General features: G+C 36.9%; 1 protein-coding gene and 1 pseudogene across 1 annotated transcript; both read right to left on the reverse strand.

The window, feature by feature from the left end:
* Positions 1 to 1,070: 1,070 nt before the first annotated feature.
* Positions 1,071 to 8,248, reverse strand: LOC124635048 (beta-1,3-glucan-binding protein-like). Its single transcript, XM_047170825.1, has 8 exons — positions 8,099 to 8,248; positions 5,483 to 5,710; positions 4,911 to 5,200; positions 4,153 to 4,280; positions 3,201 to 3,367; positions 2,612 to 2,836; positions 2,086 to 2,228; positions 1,071 to 1,726 (listed from the first exon to the last, which is right to left on the reverse strand). The coding sequence occupies exons 1-8, from the start codon at positions 8,226 to 8,228 to the stop codon at positions 1,541 to 1,543; spliced, it is 1,497 nt and encodes a 498-aa protein (XP_047026781.1). The 5' UTR covers positions 8,229 to 8,248; the 3' UTR covers positions 1,071 to 1,540.
* Positions 8,249 to 9,365: 1,117 nt separating this feature from the next.
* On the reverse strand, positions 9,366 to 17,271 carry LOC124635362 (annotated as a pseudogene).
* Between the last annotated feature and the right edge of the window lie 300 nt (positions 17,272 to 17,571).

A 17,571-nucleotide genomic window follows, 5' to 3' on the forward strand; every position in this document is an offset into this window, starting at 1 on the left:
AGCGTTATTGTGTACGAACCAAAAAGAGATATAATATAGGTATATTTGCTGGCTTAAAAACTGCTATTGAAATTAACTGCGCCGTAGACAAACCTTTATACTCACCTAAACTATTCTAAGAACTTTAGTTATAGACTATCAAATATTGCGCGAACATGATATTTGCTTATTAACTCAAATATTGAAATTCTTGGATTTCGAAAAGGAGTGAAAAAGAAGCTAATTACAGAAACAGAAAAAGTGCTAATTTCGGGATCTACTGAGCTGATAAAAAAACTTAGGTGTTAAAATAGCCCAGATATTGTGGAAGGCTACTTACTTTCGGTATGCAGGCGAAACAATCAGTTCTAATACAGTTTTAAGATAAACGAATGAGTACTTCAGTTTTTCCTTCCTCATTAAATAATTTCCTTATATTAGTGTTTTGAATTAAATTAAGAGTACCTGCACGCTGAAACAGCATTTTTTTTTTAAGAATCTTGGCTCCAATGAAAGTTTTCAGTCTGTCTGAAACCAGCTAAATGCCTGATCTTTGTAATGTGCGTACTACCATTTATGTTCATACTGATTTACAAGCTCAAACATACTATCGAAACACAAAAATTGTGCAGTGTGTGCGAACTCTAAATCGATTTTTTGGTAATAATGTACCGGATCGGGATTCCCGCTGTCAAGTTAACTAATTTGTGAATAAACTTGATGAGAATCTTGAATACTGTGTATGTGTGTAATGATTATGTAAGTGCACGCCGTTTCAATGAACTCCGATTAGCCTGATTTCAATGAGAGCTAATACTTATCTATACTAATATTATAAAGAGGAAAACTTTGTTTGTTTGGTTGTAATGGATAAACTCAAAAACTACTGGACCGATTTTAAATATTCTTTCACCATTAGAAAGCTATATTATCTGCGAGTAACATAGGCTATATTTTATCCCGGTGCGGGCAGTAGCTCCCACGGGACGTGGGTGAAACCGCGGGAAAACAGCTAGTCAGTTATATAACTGGAGAATATCTTAATGGAGAGTTGGTTGCTCCAAGAACGTAAAAATAAGAAGACATAGAAAGCTATTTTAATAATTTTATTTCGTGGCAGCGTAGAATTGTACCTAGGTGAGAACTTGTTTTGAGCCATTTAGACAGACTAGACAAAGTACAAAGTTCTGTCGCAAGAGTGCAGCACTATCGTAAACACTAAACATTGGTTTGATTAGCTAATAGTTCAAAGCTTGATAAAAATACATTATATTTAAAGTACAAATTAGGAATAATGGATTATTATCACAATATGACATCACTATTGTAGATAATTTATGAATACATAATTACAAATTGCAATGGGAGTTTGTCCTAGTGATAGTGGCGCCATCTCGGCAGAGCTATGACAAGTATTCCCCATTGGTGAAGTCCAGGTTTCCATAATAATACAGGAGCTACGTAAAGAAGGACAACGGAGGGAAAATTACGTCAGTAAACAAAATAAGGGCCATTTTACATGGAGGTTATCGTTTATGTTCACAGTCGTTAGAAACCACATTTAAAGAGCGTACACCCTAACGTAATCAATCTTCATAGCTCCGTTATACCAAGTGGGGAACCAGGTGTCTTTTGCTTTCCAGAAGTTAAGCATGGCCTTGCTAGCGGTGTTCCTCCATGGTTTGCCTTCTAAGCCATCATCGAAGTCGTAGACTCCTCCCACGCGAAGACCAAGGGTTAGATGGAACTGGAATTACAAAAAAGAATAAAGCATTTCTTAACATTTTTAGGAATCAACCACTACTAATACTTTACAAGTCTGGGAGAGAATTCAAACGCTATTAAGTGCTATTAACTGTTTGTAGAAGAAACGTGTATGAGTAGAAAAGTTAACGACAAATAATGTTATAAGATGAACGTAACTGCATTATATTTATGATCTACGTATATGTACGTATCTACGTACTATGGGCAAGAAAGTTAGGTAAACATAAAGTAAACAAAACAGAAGAAAATTCAGCCCCAATTGTCCCAAAATTGAGGGACATCTAATACCTTTAAGGGTTTAGAAAAAATATAAAGCAAAAAGTTTATAAAAAGTCTTACCATCTGATCCAAGGGCGCCATGACAGTTCCTCTCTGCCAAACTGACGCATGCGGGACACTGTTCTTACGAGCTTCCTCGAAGAAGCCCCCGCCGGGGCTGATGGTGCCGTACTGCTCTCCATCAACCAGAAACTCCATGCCATCTATAACAGAAAACAGAGAATGCGTTGATTTTGAAGATTTTTTTTACAGACGGACATGTGTTGCTCGGGACTTTGTTGCGCCACTTCTTCTTTTCATGAAAAACATATAGGAAGTGGTGAAGGATGAAAAACATAGAAACATAGAAAAGGTGTTTTGGGGAGTGTCTTTTAAATTCAAAAAGTAATTTTTTTCGTTCAAAAAGTTTGAATAAATAATTTTGAGATCGAGTTTTTACTTTTTACAACAGGTTATTGAACACAGACCATACAAAACTATTGTCAAAATAATCCAACAAGGTCCCAAAAGTAAGGCGAATCTGTTATGATAATAAAAATAATTACAGAATCTAATTAAACGTAAACTTAATCTCGCTAAGCAATACCTGGTCTCCAAACCATGGTATAGTTATGGAAGTCCTTATGCCAGTTGTCGATGCCGATCTTCTCCTTCAGCAGGGCAGTTCTGAAGGGCCCGGAGTCAGTGAGCACTGGGCCTCCATACAACTTCTTCGCCAGACCGAGGTTACCCCGAACGAAGGCCACCCGCATCAGACCTGATGCGTATCTGGTTGAACCGTAGGCGCTGTCTGTTGGTTCCAGATTGATCTCTGGTGGAGAGAGAGAAGACTTCTCAAACATCTACTATTAGAGTACTCGCATACTTCAGACTAAAAGATGGCCGACGACGGTTGACCCGACATTTTTTAAAGAAAATCTTGATTACAGTCAGTGTTTCTAGTCGGTATGAGACCTGATATGTGCGTACCATCATTCATCTTCATACTGATTTGAGGCCAAACAAACTATCAGCTGACTAAATGATTGCAGTGATCGGGTACACTTACAAGCAAAACCAAACATAACAGAAGTTAAAGTAACAATGAGAAAAATACTTAAAGCATTCGTTCTGCATCAAGTTTTTATATCATAAAGGTGTAAAATGGAGTCTTCAAATTGAAGACAAAACTATACCAGGTACGATCCAGCTACCAGAAGGTAGTTTAGCCCGTACTTCGACCCTCCCGTACTTGAAGCTGAAGGTGTGTCGAGTGGATATCTTGCCCGTGGTCACAGGTGGAAGGATTTGAGCTCCGACACCCTCCCTCCGGCATTCAAGTGAATTAATTTTACCTGTGCAACTGAAAACAAGGATAAAATATGTAACTTACTTAACTAAAATAAATTAAGTAACGTAAGACTCTATTTATCCTAACTAATATTATAAATGTGAAAGTAACTCTGTCTGTCTGTCTTTTCTTCACGCCTAAACTACTGAACCGATTTGTGTGAAATTTGGTACAGACATAGTTTGGAACACAAACACGACAAATATACGAAATCAAAATCCCGTCGTCAAAGTCATATTAAAATTAAACTAAGTGAGTGATAAAATTATATGCTACTAGGTTTCACCCGCGGTTTCACCACCAATGTACCAAGTAGCTTATATCATCATCATCATCATCATGATCAGCCTATCGCAGTCCACTGCTGGACATAGGCCTCTCCAAGTGCACGCCACTGAGATCGATTTTACATTTTTATTTTTCTATAGTAGCTTATATAGGTACCATGTTTTTCTGATATATTTATAACGTACACATAATATGTATTATTGAAATGTTTGAAACTGTACAATACCCGCGTTAATATGTTACTCGAGAATGGTGTGTGTAGAAAATTTTTAAAATCTGTTTAGTAGTTTCGAAGACCTTACGATACAAAGAAATAAAAAACGTCTTTGTTATAGGTACTTATAGATTACAAGTTTAGTTCAGATAGGCAGTCGCTTCTTGTAAAGCACTGGTACTCAGCTGAATCCGGTTAGACTGGAAGCCGACCCCAACATGGTTGGGAAAAAGGCTCGGAGGATGGATACATTACAAGTTTATGAATAAGCAAATGGTCACTTGGGAAAAAATACCTGGTAGATAAATCCATAACCGCATAAAGGGATTGGGTGTCTGACTCAGTCAGGACTGGAGTGATGACCAGAGAACCATCTTCCAAAGTGATGGTGTTCTCCGGTCTGTACAAGTTGAATGGGTAGTCCTGAATTGACAAGAAAACTAAGTATGAGAAGACAGTTGACATCAATTAAATTAAAGACATAAATTCTGGTGAGGACTCTTAAAATTGATTTTTTTCTTCAATGTTAAAACCACTATTAGAATAAAAATTGGTTCACTGTTGTGAACACTGTGAACCTATAGAACACGGCCGTTCCCAAAATTCTATGTTGATGATTTGCTTTCTAGGCATAGAATATTGACGTTAGCTTCATGCAAGAAAGTAATGTCAAACTTTAAGGTCTAGTAAGTAAAACAACAGATGCTTGACGCTTCTCGTGACCAAAAGGCTGGCTCCTCGTACAGAGGATCGGCATGGCGATCCAACGAGGTAATGCTGCCAGCCTCTTGGGTACGCTCCCAGTTGTCAGCGATGGGGATGAATTTTTTGACGCGTTTTATAGTGTTTTTATTGTTTTACTAGGATATTTTTTTGTGTTGTAAATAACTATGTCAATAAAGCGTAAAATCAAAAAAACAACAGCCATATACATAGAATATTGGAAACGGGATTAAAGAGTCTCTCAATTTCTGCATAGACCTGACTGAAGTCTAAAATAAGAACTACTAAAGGAGCAGCGAAGAAACTGGTAATTTTATATTTAGAACATACGGGTTCATCGGGAAACTGGATTAACGATTCCCACTGCGTTAACTCCCTTAGCTTCGTTTTAGTAAATTCCTCATTGAATATCAAGGTTTCTGCGCATATATTCCCTAGGCCTACGACCATGGTCTTGGAAATCGGACAGTCGGGTCCAGGGGGGTCGAATCTGTTTGAGGGTTGATTGCCATTTGCGGTGGGACCGCCCCAGACCCATGCTGTGTTTGTGTTTGGTGCCTGTGTTGCAGGCTGCGCACCACCTGAAGGTTTTACAGGCGTGCCATCAGGGTTCACGAATTCTGAAATAAAATGTCAACGGTTATTTGCAATCTTAAGGACGGGACTATTTTATTTATTTTACTCAATGATACCGAAGATGAGATTGATTGTAAGATCAATTGCAGACTTGTCTTTATTTAGATTATCTATTTACTATTCTTTCAACTTACCTCAATATGTCAAATTTCTTCAATAAATTTTCAACCTTATCGCAATAGTGGAAGAATAGTGTGCGCTTGGTAAAATTTGACAGTTTCAGGTAGGTTGACCTGCTGGCGTCTGTACAATTGGTACAAACTTACCTGTGACCGTGTGTTCCAGTTCAGTGATCATACGACCCTGTCCATTCTGCCTTATAAAGATCCAGTAATATATAGTGTCTCCGATCTTCAAGGCCACATCGCGGTTCGTGTATATCCACTTGCCGCGACTTTTGTTAACAATATCCTTTTTAATTTCTCCCTCGTTGATCCCATCGTCGAATGGTTTGTTGATATTTCCACGAAATCCGAAGAACTGGTAGTTGTCGTCTAGAAAAAAGGGTACTTAGGTTAAATCAAAGAAATGCATTTTTCGAGAGTGGGTTTCAAACAATCGAAATTCCAAAATTTCGTCTACTCTTGGAGGTACTTAGTATCCCTGAGTGAAGATATGCTATTACATTAATCACCAAGCTTTCCCTTTAATCAGTAGATACATACATGTATGTATACTTAGAGTTTAGGAACAAAATGTGAATAATTATATTATAATAAACATTCCTTATTGTTCATACGTGAAGCAAATTATGTTCAGCGGAGTTTCCATTACTTATTTTTATTGCAATCCTGACCTAATGAACTTTTATCGGCGTCTGATTCTTCTGTATAATAATATTGTATATGTAGGTACATATATAGGAAAGACTGTTTCTTAGTAGATATGCGATAGCCGATCTTTGAATTAGTTTATTAAATAAATTAATAAATAATAAATAAATTTATAAAATTAAATTTAAATTAATCTTTGAAATAGCCGATCGATTGAAGGATATTCGAATAAAAATAATATAGCTTGTGCGAAGATGACCCGAGTGAGGCTCAAGTTCACTGACGACATAAACATCTGTTTTCTACAAAACAATTATTTACTTTTAAAATGTTCTGTGAAAATAGTCATGTTGAACAGTAGTATTAAGAAAACTGACGTTTACCAATGTTGTTGGTGAACTTGAGCTATAATAATGCTTGTAATCGATTGGCTCCTGTTTATAGGACAGGAATACTCTGTACGGTTTTATTCTAATAACGATGTGGATATATTTTTCTGTTCTTTCTTTCTCTCTTTAGCAAGCTATTTTGCATACCTGCTGCAGTTCTTGCAGTGACAAATGATTTAAGATTCTTATTTAAAGGTCAAAATATTTTTATATACTTACCTAAAATTTTACATCACTGAAGAGACCCAAAATCAATAAAATCGAATCGTTTTTTTTGTTTTATCTGATCTGTTTTGGTTTACAGATAGTCTTGAAGCTAAAACGGCAATAGGCTACTTTTTAATCGATGCGGAAGTTTTTACAACAGAACAGAACAGAATGCATTTTTAGATGTCTTTTGCCACTATTCATATTAATGTACTGAGAATAATATTTCACCTAAAAGTAACTAAAGTTTACCACTTCTGTGATAAGATATAACAACAAAAAAAAAATACTTATCACGGTAAATTATAAACATTTTAACAATTATGCGTTGAATATACACTCTTTTACTTTGAAAACCGCTTCCTGTGAGAACTATACCGCTCACCAGTATAAAAATTAGACTACAGTCTTAAATAGTGTAGAAATGGACTATCACTGAAAAAAAAATCAAATCAGTCTATGTACACACTTAGTTCTTTCATCCTCTCCTGAAGCTACTTTTTAAACGGTTTTATTTAGCTCACCCCGTTTGTTTTATTTATTATTTATTCATTCTTGGGTCAAATTTAGAAATTAAAATTTCAGTGCCTTCCTGTTGTCAGATTGATCTGAAATTTGGTACACACCTTTAATTCCGATGACAATACAATATAGTAATATCAATAACATTGTAAATCCAAGATGGCCGCCGGTACAAAATGGCAGATTACATATTTTTCCACAACCCCCTCAATATGGGTATTAAATGAAAGGGCTACTCAAGTAGAATACTGTCAGCAACCCCAACGGGGCCCAACAGGGCCAAAGCCTGCCTGGGCTGCGGGATTGTCCTAAAGAGTTACCGTGGTCGTGGTACATAAAAGGCCTACGACGAAAAACAACGGTTTTTAGTCAGTAAGAGTCTAGCACTCCCTCACCGCTGCTGACCCATGTATAGAATGAAGAATATTCGGTAGGCATTTTCATTAAATACTAAAAACTAAATAATAAAAAATCGGTAAAAAAACTTTTAAGTTAAACGGTTTTATATCTTATGTGCACTGAAAAAAAAAAAATAAAAAAAAACAGTTACTTACCTATAAACCTACGTAGGTGGTCCCGGTCATATTAGACTAAAATAAAAACGTGGGGCCCTCTGAAATCCTACTTATGGCAAAGCATATCTTTATACTTTGGTAGATCGTGAGCTCGGCGTTCGCTGATGAAGCCGCTACGGCTGATAATTGATTGTCAAAATCTCCAGTTATGATTATAGTAAGTCGATGCAATCCACACCTATCTAGCTAGCTAGAAGAAAGTATTACAGCAATAGTTACGGAATGGGCCCCACGTTTTTATTTTAGTCTAATATGACCGGGACCACCTACGTAGGTTTATAGGTAAGTAACTGTTTTTTTTTATTTTTTATTTTTCAGTGCACATAAGATATAAAACCGTTTAACTTAAAAGTTTTTTTACCGATTTTTTATTTGTCGTGAAAATCGAAAATGTCATAAAACTTGAAATAACTTACCATCTAAGGTGACTCTAAAACCTTTAGGATACAAGGCCTCTACTTTCGGAGTCGGGTCCTTTTGACTGTCCACTTGACCGCCACATATCGCGAACAAGAGCAAAACTGATAACTTGGGTAAATACGTCATGTCTGGACAAACGACCGTCTGATACTGACGCTAATATTCCGCCCAGACCAGTATTAATATCAGACAAGTTAACTTAATCAGTATTTTGGTATTTCATTATGCTAAAATATGAAATCAATATGCATATTGTATTTTCCTGTTTGTGCTCATCCTTTGTAGTGCATTAATGCCAATATTTTATATGGTTGTTGATTTCCTTACTTGATATCAATATTTGACATTACTTGTTCAGAGCTAATATCAAAATAGTCTATTGGGATCAGCTGTAAATCTTGTCATTTTGTGTTAGGTCTGTACTGGAAATTCTTATTGATTATAGATGCCATTGTTTATTTTAGTTTTTTACTATTATAGTTTCTACCCGCGGTTTAACCCGCTTCCTGAGGAAACTACTTACCATACCTGAATGGGAGAACATGTATCCTAGCTGAAGCTACCTGCCTACCAAATTTCAGTTAAATCTGTAACGAGACTTTTTTGAGCACTTTGTATGTAATTTGGTGTGGAGGTAAAGGAAAGGGGCAAGCTAATTTCTTTATCAACTTCGGGTTAAGTTGGATTATCTACTACATACATACCTACATACTCCTGGATACAGTTGTATATATATAGTTATATATATATATATTATATTTATATATGCATAAATATATATTTTTATTATCTTCCACTGATGCTCAAATTGTGTTGCACCTACCACTTCTATTTCACCACCACCCTAAGGTAGACTGGCAGAGAACGCCTAAGGCGTTAAGTCCGCCGTTGTACAATGTGCAAAAAGTATTTTAAATAAATAAATAAATTATCGCAGTTAGGGGATTAATTAGAGAAGCGAGTGTTCTATATAACAGATCCCACTGCCATTGTTGGAGAAGTAAAAAATACTTTTCTCTGCAATTTATGTGTTGAGGAAAAAAACAATGGTTCCAAGAAATACCTGCACTCTTTAATGTCATTGCCTGGTTCTGAAGCGTTTTTTTTTAAATTTAATATCTCATGCTTGTATAAGACAGATAAAGGGCAAATGTTAGTAACCTCCTTATTAAAACATTTTCCCTTTGCAGCGATATTGTCATGGATTTTATTCAAAAAAATTTAAGGGATTTTTTGGACAGGGGTAAAATTGTAACGAAAATATTTCCAAAATGTGCGTTTATTATCATAAAGTATTTCATAGGCATTGAGCAATGTAACGTGACGTCTTGTCATTTATTTTCATAGCTACTTGAAGAACAAAACATCTAAAGAGCGTAAACCCTGACATAGTCGATCTTCATAGCTCCGTCAGACCACGTAGGGTGCCATTTTTCTTTTGATTTCCAGAACTCAGGCATTTCAAAATGGTTGATATATGGGTGTTCCTGTATCTCTACACGGGAAACCTCGTTGACTCCTCCCACGCGAAGACCGAGGGTCTCGTGGAACTGAAATGATAGAAACAGATACTTTGATTCCAATTCTAAATACACATAAGGTTTGTGATATGCGTCGATGTAGCGGTACAAACATCATCATCTGCCTAGCCTTTTCCCGTCAAAGTTGGAGTCAGTAACAAGATGCAGCTGAATATCTGTGTTTTACATGGAACGTCTGCCTTTCTCACCTCCACAACGCTGTTAACAAGGCAACCCGATACCCTTGGTAAGACTAGATATCAGGCTTCTGATGACCCGAAACGACTGCCAAGGATGTTGTTGTGAGGAAAAGTTGAGATCCACCAGTTTATCATGCCCTTCAAAACAAGGAAGAACTCGTCATGAAAAGATGGCCAACATTTCACGTACCGACCGCTCCAAGCGTTGCTTAACCTTACGATCGATCTTTGACTTAGCCACGGGCTGTTACATTTACATTATTTGGCACTAGCTTCTGCCCGCGACTTCGTACGCGGATCCTGTCCCTTGTGCCTTGTGCGACTACGGGGTCAGCAAAATCAAAGATCTGAATCGTCTGATGTTGAATTTTAAGGGCCCGTTGACGGGAAAACAACGGGATACGCAAAATCATTCGAAACGTTCCATACATTTAACTTTTGTACGTCAACGGCAAAAGCACAGCAGACTAAACAAAATGCTAAGAACTAAAGCGCAATAGGCGTGACCATAGGGATAAAAGTAGTGATTCTAATTAGTCCGCATTTAAGTGGTTTTTCTGAACGGACCCTTAAATAACAAAGTAGTGGTGACCTAGTGTTTAGAGAACCAATCTCTCAAGTATGAGTGTGTGACTGCGATTCCAGGTCTGGCAAGTACTTGCCAATGCAACTTTTCTTAGTTCGTATGTACTTTCTAAGAATATTTTGGACACCAATGACCGGTTTTTGGAGGAGCTGTCATTGCTAGTGTGTCCCGGCTGTCAATGAACATTCTTGGCAGTCGTTATGGGCAGTCAGAAGCCAGTAAGAGTGACCAGTTTTACCAAGAGGTATTGGATTGAGCGGGTAACCGGGTTGTGGAGGTCAGCAATCTGATGAGCACTCTCTGTTGACTTACAAAAATCGAAGATCTAAAACATCTGAAGTTGAACTCCAAGTGCCCTACTACACTTGAAATGACGTTTTAGCAAAAGTTGTTCGATCTGATGTATATTTTCTGTTGACTTATGAGAATCGAAGATCAGAAACATCTGATGTGGAAATGAAAGCTATCTCTAATTTCACTGTATAATCATACAATAAGCTGGAAGTACCTCCAAGCGGTGAAGGCGGTAATAGTTTAGGACAGACTTTCAATGGTGATGCTATATCATCGTCAATTTTACTCTTTTACTACAAAACTTTATAGAATGAATGTTCTGGTTTTAATGCTATTTGAGTGTTGTATTCTTTTCCATTTATCTTCGTGACAGGGTAGCCTACTCAGCACCGCGGGGGGCGAGGGGGCAGTCAGCTAGATTTTAATTGATCAGGTATCTTCTTCACAATAAAACTATTACCATGGCTAGAAAGAGGTCGAATCTTTTCTAATGTTCCTAGGGAGAGAATCATAAGATCCCAACGATATACCGAAGAGTGTTTGGAAGCACTTGATGCTGTTCGAGAACATCAGTCTGCAACTTGCTCCGAGGAAATCTCATCGGATCGCGAAGCGCGCTTCCGTCATTGGCATATTTACGCATCTACATCCATATCTCTAGCTAGAGAACTTCTCAAGTAAAGAATATGCTACTCATTGTCTCGCGAGTCGGAGACGTTCACTGATACAAATTATACAAAATAAGCATGGTGAATCAAATAAAGTAATAGTCCGTCTTTTAGATAGCCCTAAAATAATGGACAAGTATTTTTTCTTTTCTTTCACAAACAAAGAACAACGAAGATACAAAACGCTTGAATTTTGTGTTAAGTCACTTCTTAGTACAAATTTTACATAGACGTGACATCACGAGCCCCCACTCTCCGACTTTGTTGCGTTAAATCTCATTGTTATTATTGTTATTACCTCAAGAGCCTTTTCCCCTACTATGTTAAGGTCGGCTTCGATGCAACTGAGTACCAGTGTTTTACAAGAAACGACTGCCTATCTGACAACTTTTGCTAAAACGTCATACCTTTATATTAAATGCTATAGTCTAGCTGGGCTTCTGGAGTTCTACATCAGGTGTTTTAGATCTTCCATTTTTATAAGTCAACAGAGAGTGCTTATCAGATTGAACAACTTTTGCTAAAACGTCATACCCGTATATGCTACAGAGTAGCTGGGCTCTTGGGGTTCCACATCAGGTGTTTTAGATCTTCATTTTTTATAAGTCAACAGAGAGTGCTTATCAGATTGAACAACTTTTGCTAAAACGTCATACCCGTATATGCTACAGTGTAGCTGGGCTCTTGGGGTTCCACATCAGGTGTTCCAGATCTTCAAATTTATTCTCTCAGCCGAAAATGCTCATCACGTGGAACAATTTTTGTTATGGCACCATTTTTGTATCTCTTATAGTTTTGTTGATCTGTTGCAGTTCTGCACCAGGTCTTCAAGTTTCGAAGATAAATTATAGCCTATATGTTGCCCAGACTTTATACCGATACAACAAAGAAAAAAATCATTGAAATCCGCCCAGTAGTTCCGAAGATTAGCGTGTACAAACAAACAGACATACAGACAGAATTTTTTTTTTGGATTTGTGTTCTATTACTGTTTCTAAATCCCACTCAATTATTATTTTTTTATTATATTCAATGTACAAACAAAGTTTTTTTACAGATTTGTTATATGTATAGATTAACCTCTCGTACGTGACTAAAATTGTGTTTCGCGTATTATCTTCGTTCCAACAGACAACGGGTTAAATCTCATACCATCTGATCAAATGGTGCCATGTTGGTGCCTGTCAGCCATTTTGACACGTGCTTGACTTCGTCCTCCAGGTCTTCAGCAAAGCTATGAATATATCCCGTTTTGCCAGCCCTTTCGCCATCCACATAGAAAAGAAATCTCTCTGAAACACATAAATATTTTAAATCAACAACAATGGAGCCCAACCAAAATATAAACATCCTTTTGGTGTAGTCGAGCGAACTGACATGTATTTTTATTAAAGTTGTTTTACTTAGTAATTATTAAAATGTCAAGTTATTCGAAGCAAAAAGACTCGAGGCTTTAGACGAAAAGCGCCAGCGACCGATTCTTCAAATCTAAGCTCGGTTTAGCCAGTCACATCAGGGCTCACGCTAGGAGGTGAATTTGCCATGGGTCACCTTTATTGAAATCGATAAGGAATATATGCTATTTGGTAAAACATATATATATCGTTCGTACCTGGTGTCAATCAAAGTATAATTGTGGAAGTCTTCGTCCCAGTTGCCGCCACCGGGCTTAGCAATACCCATTGTATGGTTTTTAAAATAAAGTTGGTTGGCTGTAAACACTGGACCATTCCATGCAGCCCGCCTAATATTCGCTTTGATTTCTAGTCTAAAATTATAATTGAGGGCGATCCGTATCAAACCAGATGAGTAGTCTTTATCGCCATATACATTGTCTGTGGGCTCAAGGTGGATTTCTGAGAAAGGAAACGTCTTAAGGTTAATTTTGTCGTAAGGTTTATTTTGTTAAAACTAAACTAGATAGATATTGCTGTCTACTGAACAAAATGTTGGCTGTTACATAAAAAATGGGCCAAAAATTGAAGCCTGTGGCACTCCCAAAAGTAGAAAAGATCCCGGAGATCGTTTCCTCTTAATATTAATGTTCTGAATACTATCACTTACATATGAAGCAATAAGAGCTAATGAAGAGTACTGTGTTTCATAATGGTGCTGTTTTCTGATGAGGTTTCATAGGAAACACAATCGAATGCCTTGGATGAGTTACAAAAATACCCAAATCATTTTAATATGAATTCTTGCCCTGTTAACTTGATCAGATAGGCAGTCCATCTTTATAAAACACTGATACTTTGTTCCATCTGGTTAGACTGGAAGCCGACCCCATCATAGTTGGGAAAAGGCTAGGGAAATTGTTGAAAATTGGCTAGGAAAATATTAATTCTTTCTCTTCTTTTCTTTGCCAAACATCGTCACTCTTTCGAGCCTCACGTGATTAAACTTCAAACTTTAAATATTTATTGCGATCATGATTGATACATTAACGGACGGACTCTTAGGATAGGTAAAGCTAGTCTGAGAGGTTGAACAAACCTGTTAGATAAATACAGTGGCTTGAACAGGGTAGGTAATATTGATTCTGTGAGGATCGGAGTGATGACCAGGGATCCATTCTTCAAGCTGATCGTCTTGTCCGACATGTACATGTTGAATGGATATTCCGGATGAAGATATAGAATTTGCCACTAAACGACGGCTCCTAAGTATACTGAGGGCTGATTTTTCAATCATCGGTTAACTTCTATCTGAGGAATAAATATGGCGGTTTGACATATTTTCCATACAAAAGCTGTCAAAACGTTAAAAATACTCCTCAGATAGGAGTTATCTGGCGATTGAAAAATCAGCCCTGAGTCAACTAACAAATTTTGCGAATTGCACTTTTTTGTGTATTAACACAAATAACAATAACAATATTGTAAATACACAAAAAAGTGCAATTCGCAAAATTTGTTAGTTGACTCAGTATACTTAGGAGCCGTCGTAAAAACTAAAATATGTACTAAGCAAAGTCGTAGGGTGTGTCGTTCACAATCACATTAAATCCTATCGCATATACTTTATGATATTCTATGGCGAATTGTAAAAAAAAATAACCTAATCTATTCAGTGGTTTAACCACAGGAATCATTTTTCGTGTTTATAATTTACAACATCATGTGTAAAGCAGAGATAAAGTTAGGAGTATCGAATGTTTTGATCAGTTGTCAGCGGTCAGTTTTCAAGGGAGAATTTCAGTTGTTTGTAATGACTGACTTTTATATGGTGTTATAATATTTGCACATTTTTATTCTATTTACTTTGTTTGAAAAAATCATTTTTTTTTTATTTTTATGTATTTTTCTTTTTTCTTTGTGATAATCGACATACAGGGTTACTGGTAAGTAGACCGCATCCTTTCAGGAGGTGATAGTATAGGTCAATACGGACAAATTTGACCCTGGGATACACTGGGCAAAAGTTAACCCGTTTCAAGATAATCGAATTTTAAGATCTTTTCTTTACAAGTCGTCTAGGTACACGTATACATTTTTATTACTAGTTAAAAGTCTCGTTTTTGCGGATTTTTGTGTGTTTTGTGGCTTTTTGGATAGCCATATAAATGTAGATGTTTTTTAAGTATTCTGCACAAAAAAATGAAAAGTAATATTTTTGAGAAAATATCTACTAAAAAAGTAATTTCTGTTCGCTATAATTTCCTCTGAGATTTGTACAGTTTTATGGTTTGTTATTATGAAATGATTCATCTTCTATCCAAAAACAAACAAAAATCCACAAAAATGAGACTTTTAACTAATAATGAAAAGTTATACGTGTACCTAGACGACTGATCTTGAAATTCGATTATCTTGAAACGGGTTAACTTTTGCCCAGTGTATCCCAGGGTCAAATTTGTCCGTATTGACCTATACTATCACCTCCTGAAAGGATGCGGTCTACTTACCAGTAACCCTGTATATTAACCAGTATATTATCTAATGTATTATAACTAACCAGTATATTAATAATAATTAGTATATTCATTTAATGTGATTGTGAACGACACACCCGATATAAGAGACTGTCTAGGTGAGTGATTATTATTATTATGGAAAGAAGTAGATCGTTGTTTTTCAGAAAAAAAGTTTTCTGCGCAGTGGTCGAAGCAGTTGTGGCCGACGCCCCCGAAAATTACTTTTATTAAAATTAACTGAATGACTGGGGGCGTAAGCTACTGACCCTTCGCAACATTATAGTTTCAAGGGCACGAAGGAACTGCTTCGATAAATATAGAACGTACCGGTTCATTAATGAACTGGGTTAACTTGTCCCATTGAATCAGGTCTGATACGCTGGTTTGACTGAACTCCTCACTGAATATTAAGGAATTCTTGCAAACACGTTTTTGGCCTTTGACCTTAGTTTTAGTAGAACCACAGGAAAGGTTGGCTTTTCTTTTGTCACCAACGAATTCTGCAACACAGTGGATTTTATTTATTTAATTTTATAAATATGTTTTGGTACAGAGGTCAGCACATCGACCAACCTCAATCTGTCAAAGTTCTGTAATACATTTTAACCTTATCTCAATAGTGGAGGGTTAATGTTTGATTGGTAAAACACAGATTCGAGTAGGTTGATCTGGTGGCGTCTGTACAAAGGTTTGGAGCACACTCTTGTCGAGCATGAGTTAGCCGCAAGTCTTCGTTACGCGAATGGTACAATAGATCGACAGTAAATTGTTTGTTGTGTTTCTAAGTTGCATGATCATCTGTATTTACCAAAACCGTCCTGTTTCTCAGAAATCACAAAGAGATAAATAACCACAGTTATAAGTTTTGGTAGGCAGCAGGTTTGCAAATCAGATGACTAGTCATAACGTAGTACCTGGTAACTGGGTTGTGGAAGTTAGATTGGCGGTTTAAAACATACGACTTGCAGCATCAAATAAATCTAAAACCACTCTTCCAGGTTGATAACTTAAAAATAAGAATAGAAATAACTTACCTGTTATGGTAGACTCAAGATTACCGATGATTTGTTCAGTATCATTGAAGTCCCTCAAAAAGACCCAGAAGTAAACAGTGTCTCCAATCTTGATATCATCTATGTCATATCTGTTACCGATGTCTGCAATGTGGTTACGTGAAGGCAAGGGCTCAGTGGAAGCATCAAAAAATGATATCTGGCCATCATCAGTTATTTTGATTGGTTTGTTAATGTTACCATGGAAGCCATAATAAGAGTAGTCACCAAAGGTTTCTGGAAATATAAACAAATGCGTTTCAGTGTAAAGTACAGGGCACTCGTTAAATAGAAAGATATACGCAGCTAAACAGTGTATTTTAACTACAGAAATGATTACCTTTAGTAGTCGTTTATTAAATAATCAAACAAATCTTATCGTCCTTTGAAATTCTAATAGCCGTGGGAGACAAAGTCTCAATTTTAGGAGTACGGAAAATAAAACAGTTAACTTGCACTTCACATATTGCAAAGATCGTTATAATATAAAATGCAGCTGTTTGTTCTACAGACGCCATCTCCTCAGGCACTGAGTGCGCGACTGATGTTCATGTTAACGAACTCGCAATCGGCTGGTGCAACCGCGAGCCATGTAAAAAGCAAAACAAGAATTTAGCTTTAATTTAATGTTTTTGCTTATTTATTATTTTTGCCATTACTCTACTCTTTTTTGTAACTATCCAGAACAATTTTCGGATATTTCAAGAAACTGTATCTCTTTTAGAAACAATTTATAATTGTTGTTCAAAATGGCTGAGAGTGCCAATTTTAAACGTAAAATTCAAAGTTATTGTGCATGCTTGTTACCTGAACAGCGATTATACGAAACAATGATACGTGGATCTTTGGTATTGAGGATAATATCTCTCGACCCATTCTTGGCACACCAAAATGCGGTAATTTTCAAATTATATCCTTTTTAGGGCCGTCCAAAAAATACTCTTAGAGTACAAAGTCGTGGTGGCTTAGTGGGCAAAGAACCAACCTTTCGAGTATGAGGGCGCGGGTTCGATTCCAGGTCAGGCAAGTACCAATTTTTCTAAGTATGTATGTACTCTCTAAGTATGTCTTAGACACCATTGACTGTGTATCGGATGGCACGTTAAACTGTAGGTCCCGGCTGTCGTTGAACATCATTAGTAGGGTTGCCCGGGTAACTAGGTTGAGGAGGTCAGATAGGCAGTCGCTTCTTGTAAAGCACTGTTACTCAGCTGAATCTGGTTAGACTGGAGGCCG

This window comes from Helicoverpa zea, chromosome 12, assembly GCF_022581195.2.
Source record: "Helicoverpa zea isolate HzStark_Cry1AcR chromosome 12, ilHelZeax1.1, whole genome shotgun sequence".
Classification (NCBI taxonomy): Eukaryota; Metazoa; Arthropoda; class Insecta; order Lepidoptera; family Noctuidae; genus Helicoverpa; species Helicoverpa zea.